At 43.7% G+C, this 18199-nt stretch overlaps 1 protein-coding gene across 3 annotated transcripts in view; it reads right to left on the bottom strand.

Annotated features, from left to right (window-relative positions):
* Btbd9 (BTB domain containing 9) overlaps positions 1 to 18199 on the bottom strand; it is a 414302-nt gene that overhangs the window by 105797 nt on the left and 290306 nt on the right. For all 3 annotated transcript variants that reach the window (XM_008840045.3, XM_029566952.1, XM_008840044.3), the window contains one exon: positions 11500 to 11689. In XM_008840045.3, coding sequence (XP_008838267.1) covers positions 11500 to 11689 — 190 coding nt within the window. The remainder of the gene's footprint in view (positions 1 to 11499; positions 11690 to 18199) is intronic.

The raw sequence follows: 18199 nt of genomic DNA, 5'->3' as shown, positions 1-18199 counted from the left end.
TTCCATCCTTTCACCTTAAGGTAGTGTCTGTCCTTGAAAGTGAGATGAGTTTCTTGCAGACTACAAAAAGATGGGTTTTGTTTCTTAATCCGTTCACATAATCTGTGTCTTTTGAATGGGGAGTTCAGTCCATTAATATTTAAAGTTATTAATGAAAGATGGGTATTGAATCCTGTCATTTTTGTTTCTGTTTACATTCTTGTTATAGCTGTACCTTTCCACAGTTATACCTTCACTGTAATTCTTTCCACAATCCCTTGGGTATAGTCATTCCTTTCCTCAGCTCTTTGTATTGCTCCCAGAACTCTCTGAAGGGCTGGTTTTGTGGACATGAATTCCTTCAGCCTATTTATGTCATGGAAGACTTTTCTTTCCCCTTCAACTATAATAGACATTTTGGCTGGGTATAGCAATCTGGTTGGCATCTGTGGTCATTTAAAACTGGGAATACTTTGGTCCAGGCTCTTCTGGCTTTCATAGTTTGCACTGAAAAGTCAGCTGTAATCCTAATGGGTTTTCCTTTATATGTGACTTGTTGTTTCTCTTTTGCAGCTTTCAGTATTCTCTTTGTTTTGTACGTTTAGTGATTTTACTTTTATGTGTCGTGGAGAGTTTCTTTTCTGGTCCTGTCTGTTTGGTGTTCTATATGCTTCTTGTATTTGTATGGCATGTCTTTCTTTAATTTTGGGAAATTTTCTTCCATGATTCTGTTGAAGATCTGGTCCATGCCATTATCTTGGGATTCTTCTCCTTCCTGTATGCCTATGATTTATAAATTTGGTCTTTTTATGGTGTCACACAATTCCTGCATATTCCATTCTTGTGATTTCTTAAATTTTTCATAATCTTTGCTTGAATGGTCTAGTTTGTCCACTTTATCTTCCAGTCTTGATACTCTGTTTTCCATTTCATTCATCCTATTGGTGAGGCTTTCTCCTGTCGTTTCTAATTGGCTTACTGAGTGTTTCACTTCCTTCTTCATTTCAGCCTGAGTATTCTTCAATATTTCTCTTTTCTGAATTCATTCTGAAGTTTATCCCTATCTTCCTTCAGTTCTTTGATTTCTTTTTTTGTGTGTTCTTTAAATTCACTGAATTCTTTTACCATGTTTATAATTGTCCTTTTGAGTTCCATGTCCTGCATCATCTCTAGGAGGTTCTCATTGTACTCCTCTAGAGTACTACTGGTACTACTGGTATTTGGTGGAGATATGTTATTTTGGTTTTTCATGTTATTATATTTTCTCTGTGATTTTGACATGTGAATTTCTTTTGTAGTTTCTGATTCTTGTGTGAGACTCAGGCCATCAAGTTTAGGTCTGCTTCTTTTCGTGAACCTTATGTGTCTTTGTGGTTTACTTTTTGGGCATGAACAGCTGGTTCGTCTAAGCTTCCGGTTCTCTCTTTTGATTTTATATTGGAGTGGCCAGATTGCTTTTGTCTTCAGGAGTTCCCACAGAGGCCCAATTCAGGTGAGGGTCAGATGTTTTCAGGCTTTCTCCTAAGGTCTGGATTCCTCCAGGAATGATTTTGGCCTCAGGAATTTGGGGGTTGGACTGGCCTGGGAGCCTAGCTCAGGAAAGATGCTGGCCTAGGGCAGCTGGTGGCTGTGCCACCAAGAGATGCAAAGGCAGATGGGGCGGGAAGAGGCCCCAAGGCCTCGTGGGGACTGCATTGATGAGCTGGGTTGGTCTGGATGCAAAGGATTAAGAAGAAGACAGGTCAGCCCCAGCATCCCAGAAAGAGGCTGTCGGGTGGTGCAGGCCCAGGGAAACAGAGGGAGTTGAGGGCGGGGCCAGGCCCAGAAGCAGTGCTCCTGGGGCCCAGAGAAGGCACTCAGTTGGTCTGGATGAAAAGGATCAGGGAGCAGTATTGGTTCCCCAGGTGTCTGGAGCCCCAAGACAAGGAATCGGGCAGGGCCCAAACTCGGAGAGAAGGGCAGGGGATTTGGGAGGGTGAATGAGGCTGGGGGAGTCAAGGCGCGGAGGCACAATGGACTTACCCTGGAGAGAGGCCTGAGGGTAGGAGAGAGGCCTCTGTTTTAATTTTTTAATATCTTTTTTTTTTTTTTTTTTTTGGTGTTTGAGACAGGGTCTCCCTGTAGCCTCAGCTGTCCTGGAACTGGCTATATAGACCAGGCTGTCCTTGAACGCACAGAGATCCGCCTGCCTCTGCCTCCCGAGTGCTGGGATTAAAGGTGTGCACCACCACGCTCAGCATTATTTACTATTTCTATTTTATGTGTATGTGCACATTGGCTGCATGTGTGTAAGTGCACCTGTATTGTGCAGTGCCCATGGAGGCCAGAAGAGGGAGTCAGATCCCCTGGAACTAGAATTATAGATTGCTGTTAGCCACCGTTGTGTACTGGGAAGCAAGCCTGTGTCGTCGGCAAGAACACCAGTGTTCTTAACCACTATCATCTCCCCAGGCCCCCTCCTGTTTTATATATTTTTAAATGGGAGAATTACATCTCAATAGGTTTTGTTGTTGTTGTTGTTGTCTTTAACAGGGTCTCCCTAGACCCAGGCCACCTAATATTCACTATGTAGACCAGGCTGGCCTCACTCTCAGAGAGATTCACCTGCCTGTGCTGGGATTAAAGGTGTGTGCCACCATGCTTGGCATATAAAGTGTTTTTTTACTTTTAAAAGGAAGAAACAGAGCACATGAACTATGAAGTTTGGGGAAAATTCCAAAGCAGACAAGATGAGACAGCCCATCACCACAGCTCTCAATTCCTTAGCCAACTTGTGAGGGCTAACCCAATGATCTCGTGCCACCTGATGATCATAAGTGCAAGCCCACTTCATCCCAGGGTAGAGGGACATAATAAGGGCTCCGAGTAAGCCTTAGGCTTTTCATTATGAAAAGGGACAGGCTTGGCTGCAACGCTCTTCAGCATTTTCTCTCTTTGCCCTTTCCTTCCTCCTCCTAAACACAGACTTGTAATTAAAGTTGAAGCAGTTATCGTGCTTCTCTGGGGCAAAAATACATGTGAAAAAGACATACAAAAACTGCATAGCTCACTGAATTGCAAAACCACACCCTAAAGACTTTAAAAAAAAAAGAGTTCCAAACAAACAAAATAAAAAGAAAACAAAAATTAAATCTTTCCTAGTGGGTTTTTCTATTCTTTGCAGGCCAGTCCAAGCTCCTGTGGAGGGAGGGAGTGCTAGTAATAACAATTATCAAGTCTTAGCCACCATACAGAACTGAGTTCTACATTCTGCCTTAGGAAACAGGAATGGGCAGGACTGGGTTTAAGTGCTTTCTCTCACTTTCTTCCTAGGGCCAAAGAGGCTGTGTGGGACAGTGCAGAACCTGGAGTCTGAGCAGTGGCTGCCTGTGTAGGACAGTGCAGAACTCGGAGTCCAAACACCACTTCAGTTTCTTCATCCCCCATGCAGGCAGGGAGGGTGATTAGCACTCAAGACCTACTAGGAGACACGGCGACCAAGAGAAACGTTAGCCACTCCTAAACAAACTCAGGAAACCAAAACTATCCTGAGTGGTGTTGGATTAGAGTAAAGGAATCAGCAGGCAAGGTTGACGATGTCGTCATGAGGCACACGGCTTCAGAGGGAAGAGGACCCTTACCACTAGGACAAGGGCAGCAGGAATCCCAGGAGAAAGAAAAGCACTTATCCATGTAACCAATCCCCTTACACTGAATTTGATACACCTGTCAAAGAGGTAACACAGCAGAAAAGAAGATTCCTCAGCACTAGTGAAGGCCCCAAGTGTCCTGGAGAATGGCTGACAGGCATCTTTGAGGGACCCTGGCAGCGGCCATCAGCACTGCTATTCCCAGAAGGGCTGGGAGTGCAGGCGGATGGAGGCCAGGCAGGAGGCAGTGCAGGACTTTCTTGGTCTTGGTGCTCTGGCTTATTTCTTAACTGCATTGATAAGAATGTTTTAGTCAAGTCCCTCTGTGGCTACTCATTTACAAAGGACTAAACTTAAAGCAAGCAAGCAAGCAACAAAATCATCAGAGAGAGGGATAAGGTAGAAAGGGAAGGATGGGGAAGAAAGAGAGAAAAGGAGGGAAAGAGGCAGGGAGAGAAACTGATCAGGTACTGTTAAGATGCACCCAAACATTAAAAGGTGACAAGTTTGTAGTCCTGGGGAAAATGCATTTCTGATTTCAGGGCACCTGGGAGTACACAAACTTCAAGGGTAGACCACTAATGCTTTGGGTTAATTCAAGGACTGATGTGAGTAGCAATGGCCCTTGATGAGCTTTCAGAGTGGCTGTATTCATTTAATACTCAAAAAATACACTGGGGCAATTCGATGTATTAAATTTGTAGAAATTTCTAGCTATTTTCTAAAAGTTCTATGATTCTATCAGCCCTGTGGAGAACAGCCCACTTCTGGGGTGCTGGGGCTCACTTTGGGGTGGCAGTGGGTATCTGCCAGAGCAGGCCAGAACAGATTCTTGGGAGCCAGGGCTCATGCACTCCACTCATTTGACACTCCAAAGCAGACGGATGATTGTGAACTCAGTGTTCTAGAGGAATTCTTAACTAAGAATTCTGGATGATTAACAAATCATACCTCTGTGCATGAAATACTGGGTTAAACAGGGCTCAATCTTCTGTAAAAAATGTCTTTTTGATAGGTTAATTTTTGACAACAAAAAAGGTTTTTCTTTCCACATTATCTGGCTGTATTATCTGATGACTAGCTGTGGAGTTCCCTAATGACTCAAGAGAAATGAATGGCTGACATGGGAGGGAAATCACACACCCAAACACCCAAGGCATTCTTTTGGCATTTAACCTTTCTTGCTTTTCCAAGAAGCATCTGAATTCTAGTGCCCTCTTGTATGTTTCACATGCAACTTGGTTGCCATGGCAATTCATTCTCTCCAAATTTCTCTACCATGGAACTGGCTGAGGTCTGTTTACCATGCCTCCACACTCAGTATCCAGGCTCCAGGATTCCTGGCTCTTGTGTGTTCATGCAGTTCAGACTCCGGCACCTGTTGGGAACCACTGATACAATTCCTTATTCAACCATTTTTCTGGAAGCTGAAGTACTAAGGTCTATGGTGATGAGAAGACTTTAGTATGATGCAGATAGGTGCAGGAAGAAAGAGCACTTAGTAAATAAATCATGGGCCAGCAAGACAAGGAAGAATTCCTCAGTTCAAGGCTGTGACAGACAATACTCAGCATGACTGATACAAAGCAAATTTTGTAAAATATCTTTGCAATTTCAACTAGAATTATAGGCAATCTTAATCCAAGCCAGAGGAGTCATATATTTAGATGCTTGCTGTATTCTTCAGACTATAAAAAGGAAGTTTCTAGCTCTCTAGCTTGCAAAGAAGGCTGTCTTAATGTAAATGGATGTACTGCCTGCCTGTGCAGCATTCAGACAGAATGAAATGGAAGCAGGATGGGATGAGGGCGGCAGGCGTCCTTACCTGTGTTGATGTCAGCACCTGCCTCCCAAGCTGCATCTCAGTCATTTGCTGGGTGTCAGATCTTTAGTAGTTTCCTCACATACACTCAGATCAGACACACTGAGCAAATATGATGTCCAATTTAGTTGATAGATAGACTCCCTTTAGTTGCGCTAACACACGGTGTTGTCAGATCAGTCGATGAGTGTTTATTGAGTACTTACTGCACAGTACCATACTAGGCACTTGCAATCTGCTGCAGAGACCAAGTCCATCACACTATTAAAAACATCACTCTCTTCAATGTGAGATTTTCTGTGGTCTTCCCAGAAATGGTGGGCAGCATGGATGTAGAAACTATTCGAGTAATTATCAACTATTATTTGAACCACAAGCTTCAATCAATTCCTCTCTGAATAAGCCTTCATCTAGAGGCATTAAGTAGGAAACAAACTAGAATTCTTCTTTTTCTTTTCTGTGCCTGTCCCTTGGGACAGAAGTGGATGAGCAATAGCTTAGGAGGGAGGTGAGCAGGAGGACAAGGAAGAGGAGCAGGCAAGAAGGTCTTGGTGCTGACAACCTGAACATGCAGTGTGAAGATGGCCAAGCTGTACATCAAGGAAAGGGTTGTGGAACCAGCACAGACCAGAGCTCTTCCTCTGGTTCAGAGAGGAAGAAGAACAGCCAAGAACGAGACTCTCAGCCACACAGGGCTCCTTTCTCTCCACATTTTCTTTTCTTTTTTTTTTGCTACTGCATTTTACCTGTGTAATAACTCTAAGACAGAAACTGGTTTGTGCTTCAGACGTTCTGCACCAGATTATCTTTATAAAGGGCAGAAGTGGGGGGGTGTTAATTAAAAGATAACAGCACTTCAAGATCACAGACTAAAGGTATTTGAATATCCATCAAGAATATTCCTTGGGTAGACCCATGTAGCCTCACTGTACTGCATTTGTATATATGTATATATTCTAGCTGAGGAAATCAGAGGTTTTGCGTTAACTGCCCAATACTCACAACACCTACAGAGATTCTGGGTTTACTTAGCTGCATCTACCTACTCTGAGCATTAGGTGTGTTATTGAAAGCATCATGGGCACTTCCCTTACACTACTGCTCAGATCAATTACAAAACCATTCTGTCCAACCTAATGTAAAAATTGTTAATTTAATTGACTATCTTATAATTAGGATTTCAAAAAAGTGCTGTCACCTATTAGCTAGAAAGACTGGGTGATCTGTGTACTCACTGCACAGGGCATTTGATTTCCCATCCCAGTCTGAGAACACTTAAAAGGATATCACTACCAGCAAGGGAAAAAATAATCAGTCTTAAACTAAGGTGACAGAGGACCTATAAACTAAGGCAGATAGATTTGGTTAGTTATTATGACTCTAGCCTGGTCTTTTTATGTGGTCAAGCCTCTGCAGATTTCCTGTTATTTAAATTTTAATGTTTCTAAAATGGCACAGAAATTATATAATTATTACTCAATTACTCACTTTTAAGGCACATTCTAGGTAATTTCTCTTTTTCTCTAAAATAAAATGAGTAAACTCTGCTGTGCCATTACCTAGCAACAGTAAGGACAGACTCCTTTGTTTCCAGTTGCGCTGCCTTGGGAAGGGAAAGATGCAAAGGGCAGAGCAGTGTCCTAGCAAAGGGAGGAAGCAGAAGGCCGACTTTTCAAGGAGCTGACTGGAGCATGGGGGTGGAGGGTGGGGTGGGAGGTGGGGGTGTGGATGAGAGAAGGCACCTCTGAGGGCAAGTGGGAGGCCTCCCATCCCTCTCTCCCCTCCTCTAATGGCACTCAGGAAGCCTGGGGTGGGAGTGTGGTGGTGGGCGGGGAGAAGGTGGTTTGGGGAAATGGCTGTTAATTAGAGATAGTAGCAAAGCATCTCGGGGCTGTCACTCCAATCTCTCCCAGGCCTCGCCGCTGCTTCCCCCACCCACTTTAGGCCCTTGGCTCTTTAGGCCCTTGGTCTGTGGTGTTCAACCTGGATCTCTGGGATCTTGCTTTTCCCATCTTTCAGGTCTATTCACATGGCCCCCTGTTCAGTGAACCTTCCCTGACCACCCAGCCTGAAATTTAACTGCCCCCCCCACCGCACCCCCGTTTTCTCCTGATCTCCTTACAGGATTTCTAAGCACTAGCATAACACAATAATGCTATTTCCTGGTTGTATCTCTGCTGAAAGGTCAGCTCCAGGACACTAACGGTTAGCTGGTTTACTCAATGCTGTATCCTCAGTGTGTACCAGAGAACTAGGCACCGAGAAAACAAGCAGTGTTTGTTGAATGAATGAAAGAAAACAAAGGGACAGAAAGATCAGTGGTCATATTTAGAGCTATACCCTGAGAGCTACACTCACAGGGTACTTACTCCCTAGAGCTAGACACACTAGAAAGAATGGGTTTTGCTACGTCTGGTGCTGCCCAAGCAATTTCTGTCAGGAAAACTGGCTCTGCTTGCTTGCCCAGCCACATGGCAAGCTCTCAGGAAAGAAAGCTTATCTGTAACACACTACGCCTCCTCTTAGGATTAAGAACGTCAACAAGGGAGTCCTTATCCTATGAAGTCACTAACAGCAAAGAAATATGGATTTTCAAAGCCTACTTGACAAGGGGAGCTGAGTTTCCAGATTCACAGCTCTGCACCCACCCTGCTGGGGAGAGCGAGTCTTAGCTTTGGAACACTTGCCCTGTAGGTGTTGATTCCAAGTCACTGGGTAGCTACAGACACAGTGACTAGGAATGTAAGTAAGTCATCACAACCAATAGAGGCTGTGGGTCAAATGCCACTGACTAATCAACCTGTCACTGGTCAATTACCCATCCCCAGGAAGAGCTGCCACTGATCTAGTTTCATATCAATAAATGTCTATCTGGGCACATCAACTGCTATAACTACAGCCTGCCAAGATACCCAGCGTTGTCCTACCGGCACTAGTGGCCAGGAAACCTCCCTCCCTTTCCTCTTAATAATGTCACAGAAGAGGCAAAAGCAGTTCCTGACAACATAATGTTAGTTTCACTGAGACGTGTCTCTCTGAACGCTCAGCTAGTTACACAGAGCTTCAGCTGCATATATTTTCTCATTGAACAGACAATAGCTAGGCTTCAGGAAGTTAGAGGCTCCACACTGTGCTGAGATGGACATTCTGCCTTGGGTTGTGTGCCTGCTCATTCTCTCTCCTGAGTCAAGAAAAGAGAAATTTGGGGGGAACCATTTTCATTCCATGTTTAGAGCAGACCAGGTGGGCCTGTTCTCTCTGCCTATAGCCCGAGTGACACACTTTTCTGGAGTCAGAGTCAGAATCCAAGTGTTTGGTTGAGTTAGAGGCAAGGTGGCCCTGGCCCATGACAAGCTTATTTGTTTGTTTGAGCTGTCACCCTGGCAATGACCTCAGAGGGTCCCTGCTGGATCTAAAAGTATAAATTCCCTCGTGTACCGGCTATAATTTCTGCTTCTGTCCTGACAACCTCATGGCATATTCATCCTGACAAGAAAAGCTTACTCTGAGTTGCCCTGGGCCTCAAATAGCAGGTGAGGCTGGGAGGGGTCTGCAAGTAAATAATCACATAGAAAAAGGCTGTGACAGGAGTTCTCCCCAGAGTACAGATGCTTGAAGGGGGTCTTGGTGAGCCCAGGAGATGAGGGGAGGCTGGGGAAGTGTTTCCATGGTGAAGCCTGAACAGCAAAGAGCCAAGGAAATGGGGAGTAATGAGGTGGGAGCAACACAACAGCACGAGCTAAGATTCGAAGGAATGGGGCCAAGCAGGACAGAACTCAGATGGACGGATGGCACGTATACAGTTGGCAGCCTAGAGCACTCGAGAGATCAGGCTGTACAGAGGTCATCAAGAGTCATCCAGTGCTTTCTTCTGGGCCTACCACACTGGCTTTGGAAGAATGGAGTGAAGGATGGGGTGGTAAAAAGGAGAGGTGACACAACAAAGGGGTCACTTGGGGAACGCTGTGGGAAGGTAGAAAGGGGAGGTCTCCAGGGGCAGCACTTAGGGCTGACTGGCCAGCAGCAGGGGCCAGATAAAAGAGGGAGAAGACGTAGGAAGGGCGTCATGGTCATGGCTCGGGCAAAGGCCTATCGAGCTACAGAAGAGACAGCAGTCATGAGGTGAGGTATATGGAAAGAGAAGGGGTGGGCAATGGGATTTCATTTTAGCTGGCTTAGTTTGAGATGGACAGGGTTAGATGGTGGGGTGAGGGGGAAGGGTGTGCAGTGCCAGGTGAGTGAATGGGAGTCAGAGGCCATTAAAGGAAAGTGGGCTGAGGTACTAAGCTGCCTGTTTGCTTCAATCTTCATTGGCAAGAAGACTGGTCTTCAAATTAGAAATGGCAGAACAAACATAATAAAGGGTAAATTGAAGTCCCAGATAGGTGAAGGGAAAGAGTATCTAGTCAATTTAAATGATTTCAAGTTGTCTAGCTCAGAGGAATCACACCCCAAGCCGGCTGGAAGAAATTGCAGATGTAATCTCAGATGCACGATTGGTAATCTTCAAGAAATTGTAGAGGTGACAGAGTGCAGAAGACAGAAGAAAGACAACTGTTGTGGGATTTGCAAAGTGAAGTGGGAAAGGCTATAATGGAGATACATAGTTCACATTTTCTGTGAAAAAGGGTCCAGAAATGCTTCTTTGGGAGATGGCTGGAGTACTTTAGTGAACGTACACAGCTAAGAAAAAGGCAAGAATGTGGCTTGTGGTGTGACAGAAGTTCATCTGCTCTGGCAGCTGATGGAGACGGTGAGGCTGGTGTCCTCCCTGTTCCTAAGAACATCTGGCCTGTGCGTTAACCCTCAGGCTTCCCCGTCTCCTTTGATACTTGGCCTAGGGTATGGCTCTGGATGAAAAGGGGTTAAATGAAATAAAGGAATCTAACAGTCTAAATTCCACCATCAATGCCTCACCACAGCTGGGAAGTCCTAACCACCACTGATCTGTGGTTATTAATCCAACAGCCAAGAGGCCTGTGCCCATCAGCTGCTGCTGCTGTCTTGTTTCCTGTGCTGGTTCTCTATTCAGATTGTCTAAGATGAGAATGGGAAAATGCAAGACAAGTGTGGTAAAGCACTATGGGAGGTAGTCACAACTGCCAACACCTCTCTCTACCACAGGTAGACACATGAGCCCTTCAGAGGCCTTCTTAGAACCAAGGGAGGGGAGGGGAGGGGAGACATGGAAAAGAACAGGCCTACCTGAGGCCAAATGGCCTTGGGAACAGTGTACTTTCTAGAGTTATTGTGTTCTTTCTAGAGTCATCGCCAGTCTCATACTTAACATAATCCTGTAGGTCAGGGAAAGACAAAGCTCCTTCCTTTCTTTTTTTTTTTTTTTTTGGCTTTTTGAGACAGGGTCTCCCTGTAGCCCCAGCTGTCCTGGAACTCACTATGTAGACCAGGCTGTCCTAGAACTCCCAAGTGCTGGGATTACAGGCGTGTGATACCACGCCCGGCTAAAGCTCCTTTCTTAAAACAAAAGGAAATGGAACAGGAAACTCAAGACACAAGTCACTAAGATTTCCTAGATCCGCGTTTCACATTTGGACCTGTTTGGTTCAACAGAAAGTCATTTATCAAAGGTGAAAACCATTTTTCACCCAATTCACATCTCTTGATATCATCTGGTAAGTGTCCAATCAGCATAAGATAAGGCTGGAGGAGCAAGCCAACCAGAAAGAGCCTTACATCCAGTACCCCGACAAAGGGTCCATTTTTTTTTTTTTTTTGGTCTTTTTGAGACAGGTTCTCCCTGTAGCCCCAGCTGTCCTGGAACTCACTATGTAGACCAGGCTGGCCTTAAACTCACAGAGATCCTCCTGCCTCTGCCTCCTGAGTGCTGGGATTAAAGGCGTGTACCACCACGCCCGGCAAAGGGTCTAATTTTAGTGTATCTCCCCACTAGAAAATCCAAATGGGCACCTGCCACCTCACTGCCCTGCCCCCAAGATTTAAGATAAAGAACAGCAGAGTTTCTTCAGTGAAGCTATTGAGGTCACCATTTTACTAAAATATCATTTAGTAATTATTGCTTTTGGAAGTCATGAATGCAAAGAATCTTACCGTATTGACCCAATCATGTACGGCTGTGCCAGCTGAACCACAATGGCACCACTGCCTAGCTGGTGACATGTGTAGCCAGAATCCCAGTCATAATTCTTTGTGTCCCCATTCAGCAAGGCATTTCGGCTCCGACTAACTCCTTCAATCACGCTGGCACAATCAGCAATCGTTGCAACATTCTCCATGGGAACTGTGAATCCAAACATGATATGTGCTATCAGCCTAGGAGAAGCCAAATATATCCCAATAGCATGCTTGGAACAAAATTAATTAATTATCATCTCAAATCAACAATAAGAAGGGAACTAGAACATCTCCATTATTGTCTTAAGACAAGGGTTTCCATGTAAATAATTTTAAAAAAGAAAAGAACTGAAGTTCAGGTTGAAGCAGTCTAAATCACATGGAACAGTTAATTCTCCAGTATTTCATTATGAAGAAACAGGATGATAAAATGTGTAAATACATGTAAAATCTCACTACAAAGGGAAGCTGTCAACAATTCAGATTTTCTGGTTTTGGCGGCTGAGCCTGGGGTCTTGCACATGCTAAGCAGACCCTATGTCACTGAGCTACACTGGCCAGCACTTGAGATTAATGAGGTACAGCTACATACATGTGGATTAGAAAGTGTATAAATCCACAATTTCAGCATTCCTAGCACAGGGAAGAGATCCAGGACATGGTACCAATCCCTTTTCAGAAGGCCTGGATCCCGCTTTTGTTTGTTTACTGTTTTGTCACTGTAACAGCTGCTCTTTCTTTGTTCAGAAGCTGCTGTATCTAGAAAAAACAGCCGTGTTTTGATTCTGAGTCGCTCTCTATACTTAAGTCCATGCCAACCTGTTCATTTATGGAAGTCAAGGGTTCCACAAAATGATGGTTGCTCAAGATGACAGAGACTCTCTAAACACTAAGAGGAAGGTGATAAAAGGCATTTTAAGCCCCTGGGCCTGATCTGTGCATTCATGTTGTTCAATCAGGTTACAATTTTCTTTAGACTTTAAGATATTTAACCAAAACCTACAATGTTAACGTGAAATGCTTCTCAGTGTCACACACTCTGAAAAGAAAGTGAGCAATACTACCACCACACCAAAACACTCCTAACTTCAGTGATGGAGGAAATGATCTTACATGTAATCTTCTAAGCAATGTATTGATTCCCAAAGTGGGACAAGCCTGTCCTGAAGCCTTCATCCCACGTCCTTCACAAACTGCTTTGTTCTCTGCAAGTAAGGAAGGTCGTCCGCAGATATGAAAGGCAGGGTAAGGAGGGGAGAGAAAGGTTTTTCTGGGGGTGAATCCCTTGACTATGAAGCCTAACTGCAAAACACTGGTGAAATTACTTGTAAGGGCAGGTTCCTGGCAGAAAAAGGGCTCAGAGAGAAGCTTCCCATGACTCTTAACAAAACAGGAGGAGGATTCTCTTTTGGAGGGTTTACCTGGTACCCCATTCCCTGAAAAAAGGAGTCTTCTGTGATCTGGAAGTGAGGATTCAAGGAACAGAACAATATGCACAGCACAGGGAGCAGGCCAGCAGAAAAGATGCTGCATGGCACCCCACAGGGACACACAGCTGCAGCTCCTCAGAAGCCTGACAGCACATTCACTTCCTACCCAGATGCTGTAGTCAGTCTTCCAGGTAGCTCTGCTGACTGCATCACTCAGAGGTCCCAGCGATGGGACTTGCACTACAGTAGTGAAAAGACAGGGAACAAGAAACTGGCTCTTAAAATGTTGCTACCAAAAGGGAGGTAGTCCCTTTGCTCACACCTCATTGGCCAATGCAAGTCATATGACCTTGCCCAACCTCAAAGAGATTAAGGAGGATGGAAAAAGTTGTCCTGCTGTGTGCACAAGACAGGTGTTCGGGAGACAATATGGAGTGTTCACATCTAACACAGACATTAAGCCAGGATGAAGGTTAGTTAATGGACAGATAAATCTGGTTATCTGTTTTAAGTATATAAAGTATTTTCATCTATGACTATTCCAAAATGTACATATCTAATTGTCTATCCAGGGACATTTAGATTGTTAATCAGTTTTTTCTTTGCCATTACAAGTGTCTTTTAAGCTCCTGGGTAAGACTTTTAAGGAAGGAATATGTAAATATGTATGTACCTATACATTTATACTCATGATAGATGACGCTTATCCTGCTCAGATCTGAAGATGAACATCTGTGGAAAGCTAGGGAACCGAAGACTGGAGATTTACCTAGTGTGACCCTTGGGTAGGAAGACATGGGAATGATCCTAGAGGGACATGCAAGGGCTTCACAGTTTTGGTCATGTTCTATTTCCTGATGAGTATATCAGTGTTTCTGCTCTCCAGACCTTACATGTATGATGCTCATGGGCTCTTGTACACAGGGGAACATTTAATTTTTTTTTCTTATACTAACACCATTTATAAAACCAGAAAGATGTTAAGTCTCTGAAATAATATCCCCCAGATGATTATTTTATTTAATTTTTAAAAAATATTATCTTTATTTTATGTGTATGAATGTTTCGCCTGCATATATGTTTGCAAGTGCACCCATGTCATGCAAGGCCAGAAGAGGGCGTCAAATCCCTTGGAACTGGACTTACGGATGGTTGATATCCACCACGTGGGTGCTGGGAACCTCTGGAAGAACAGCCAGTGTTCTTCACTGCTGAGCCATCTCTCCAGCTCCCCAGATGACTATTTTAAATGCTGATATCCTCCACAGACAACAATTGTCTTATTGCCTTGAGACTATGTCAATTTCCACCTATGTTATATTTTACTGCCTCAAATTTTTGTCCCTAGATAATATAATCTGATTCAATTAGTACATGAGCATCAGAGACTATCACAAGACCAGTACTCATTTGTTTTCAAGCTGTGAAGAAAGGATGGGACAGACATTTACAATTCCTTTATTTTTTTAATTTTCAGACAAAGCCCCAGCTGGTCTGGTATTCACTATGTAGACCAGGCTGGCCTTGATTTCACACAGAGATTCACCTGCCTCTGCCTCCCTAGTATTGGGACTAAAGGTATGCATCACCATGCCTGGCCCCTCTAGAATCTTAACACGGTATAACATAAATGGTATGTTAAAGAATTCTGCCTTCTTAGCAAGTATCTCTGCTAAAGAATAACACATGCCACTGATTTATCTTGGTCTTGATTATATTATTCATTAATGCTTATTAACCAAAGATCTAGAGAAGACCAACATAGAACACACAGACACACCTTACAGATGCACATGGGGACCGACTAAGTACCAATGCAATCTACCCCAAGTGTCATGCTTCTTTTTAGGAGATGGCTTTATGCTAGAACTCTACCAGCAACTCGGCCATCAACTCCACCATCTGCTTCTTAAAGTACACCATCAAAAGACTGTCAACATTCTTACTTCTCATTCCTGTTTTCTGGTGTGGATCAAGAGAACAGTACAATGAACAAATGAAGCCAGTACGTGGAGGATGATGAGGACAGTATCTGGACCTGCCTCAGTGGATGATGATGTAATCAGCATGTAAGCCTGGACTAACCTGACAATCAATGATATGGGATGTGAACTCATAAGGACAAGAACTTTGATTTCTTCCCCCACTGCTGTATTCTATGTAAAGGAACAATGCCCAGCATATAGTAAGTGCTCAATAAATATTTGCTGAGTGACTCAGAGGTAGAATGATACAATGTGAGGCTGCGGTACTTCACCTTGCTTAGCACACGTCCCTACCCAAAGCCACAGAAATCTAAAGTTACTGAATAAAGCAGAAAAAAAATATTGCTTTCTCAGTGAAAGTTTTCTTAGAAAAGTGAAGTATGATCAATCTCTGGGGTTTGACCTCAACTTGGGGGAAGAAACAGAACAGAACAAATCGTCGCCCTCAGCAGAAGAGCTGCTGTCTGAGCACGCACAGCCTTCTGCCCTTGCAGCTTCTCAAAATCTGTCCCACATAAAGTTTGGTCACTCACAGTACAGTAAGATATTTTGGACAGAGAAACAGTTTCAGGGGGCAAGAAGGAAGGGAGGAATGAAGGTTACAGTATGGTTTAGAGGAACACAAAAGGTCTTTTTTACCTGTCTTCTTTAAGCACACTGTAGGAATTGTAACAGAAGAGGTTTGTACTGAATGTCACCACTGGAACACTTCCTCCATTTCAGCAAAAAAATACTTGGATTATTAATCCTTCTCCTAGAACCCAAGCCTCAGCCCACCTATTTGGCCTGCCTAATATGTAATGGTTGCAATATGTTCCAAAGTCTTTGTGCTGGGAAATATCAGAGAGCAGTCCTACTTGGCTGCGGCACAGGGAAGGTGCCAAGTCGTCCTCCCTAGAGGGATGGGGCCACTTTCCATTCAGAATGTTCATTACCATCTTTCATATGCATCTGATAAATTTATTAGAAACACCATCTGGATGGGACTCGGCTTTGTGCTGTGTTTCATCTTCCAGGCTCCTCCCTTGTCCCACTGGAATTTCGGTGCCAATTTGTGTCACTTTGTTTACAAACCCATGCTGCCAGATCCCAGTGTCTTAAGTCTGTCTCTTCTTGAGTTTCCACTACCATCCTCAGCTCCATTCCTATTATAGCAGTCTGTGCTGGGAGCAGGAGGCAAAGGGGAACTGCCTGGGTAGAAATTACTTTTCCCCTCCATGCACATAGCAATTCTGCTCAGACAAATTTAATTTGCTGCTTCTGAATGCAAAAGTTGCATGTTAACAAAGTGTATACATTCTGCAAGTGTGTATGAATATTGGAATACCCTGGCTGTGGGAACACAGGAAAAGTGATCTGAAAACAATTTTATAGCTCCTTGTTCTTATGTAGTACTGGGGGTGGCCAACAGCCTGCCAGTAAATTTAATTCAGGAGTAATAAACTTTGTAAAAGGTAGTTTTACTTCACTAGGACATGACCTGAGGGCCACCTGTACAAGCTATATTTAAAGATACGACTGACATGTTATTCAGCCGCTCCAGAGATCACCTTCCCGAGGTGGGTAAAGTCCTTTAGAAGCAGATTTTTTTTCATATGAAGCACTTACCACCTACAGAAGACTATCTTCAAAAACCTGCTTGTGGGGGCTTTACTCAATGTTTCCCTAGCTGTTTGATTACAAAATTGCTTTCTAACAGCAGAGTGGCTCACTAGTGAACAACTGCTTAATAGTCTCAACAGATTTTTCTTGGAAGATTTTCTAAGTAAATTGCCAAGACTTAGACACAAAGTATTTCCTGATCAGAAGACATCTAAGCTATTTTTAGTTTAAGATCCTGACTATACAGTCCTTTTAGTTGAAGGGGGCTAACCACCTCAAGGTCCATCCCCAGGCCTGTACAAGAACTTGTTGCGGATTAGACAAGCTTCCAAGCCAACTACAACCAACCTTTTCTTGTTACTAAAGGAAAAAATATCCACAGCTGTTATGTCTTAACAACACAACAGCTGTAACCAAACAATGACTAATTAGAGAACAAGGCCATCTTTCCTGAAACTATCAAAACACTGCAACAATGTATTCTTCAACACCAGCACTGAGTTACACTGATAGTTTTATCTATTGGATGAAGGAAAATCACTTTTCAACCATGTGTTACACATCACATCGCCCAGGAAAAGGTCACTGATTATACTTGGCAAGTGATTTTTAAACTTTCCCAAGCTTTTCCCAGGTTCCTCTGTGTGAAGGCTTCCAAGAACAGTCCAGAAAGATCCAGGCAAGACTACCTACCTCAGTCCCTGTAGGGTACCACGGGGAGAAAAGAGGAGACAGACTGTACCTGTTAATGCTGGACACTCTTCTCCAGGCCCTGCTCTGCCTTTTTTCTTGGTCTTCTTCTGCTTTGATGAGTCTCAACCTGAACATTCTGATCATTTCAGCACTAGCTCCAACCTTCACATCACCAAGTTTGTCCAAATCATACACAGACTGCACTCTGACAATCAATCATGCTGGGCTCCATCTTGGTTAGTGATAAGATGGCAGCTTTCTCAACCTTCAAACCCCCAGCCCTACCCTCACACTTGATAGCTCTGAACACTGTAGAGGAAGTGGGCACCTTTCTGGAAGATGAGAACCCAGAGAGGGCCATCCTCAGGAGCTGAGGTGGGATGGGCTGGGGACGGTGGGTCTCAAATGTGGGAGTTTACTGGGATAAGTGAATCGACTGTCCACACACTGGGGCTTTTGAAGAAAAGCATGTTCCCAAACTAGCTACATGGCTGACTCCCTTCAGTGTAGTTTGGCAATCCTGTAGTTTAACTGCTGGAGATTTTAGCTGAGAAAATCTTCAATTAAAAAAGTCTTAAAGAATCAAGCATCAGATGTTTAGCAGCAGTAGCCCCTGCAGTGCATCAAAGAGGGATTCACTCTGTAGGTGAGCCTTGAAATCCAGGACAAAAGTGTAAGGAAAAAGACCAGGCTTCTAGCCCTGTGTAGTCCAACTCATGGAAATATAAAGAACTGTGGTTACAAGAGACTCAAGGAGAGAGTTCAAGGATGATGAAATTCCAGCTGTAGAAGATGAAAAAGTTCTATTGATATGTTGTCCATAACATTTGGCATACAACTAACAATACTGTGTTTTATACTTAGAGTGAATCTCCTGTTGAATGTTTTTTTCTTTTCTTTTCTTTTTTTTTTTTTTTTTTTTTTTTTTTTTTTTTTTTTTTTGCCTTTCTCTGGACATAATCTGCC

The sequence above is a fragment of the Nannospalax galili genome, unplaced genomic scaffold, assembly GCF_000622305.1.
Source record: "Nannospalax galili isolate Female #2095 unplaced genomic scaffold, S.galili_v1.0 scaffold538, whole genome shotgun sequence".
NCBI lineage: Eukaryota > Metazoa > Chordata > Mammalia > Rodentia > Spalacidae > Nannospalax > Nannospalax galili.
Note: the sequence above shows the minus strand (reverse complement) of the source record. Positions and strands in the feature narration are given on the sequence as shown.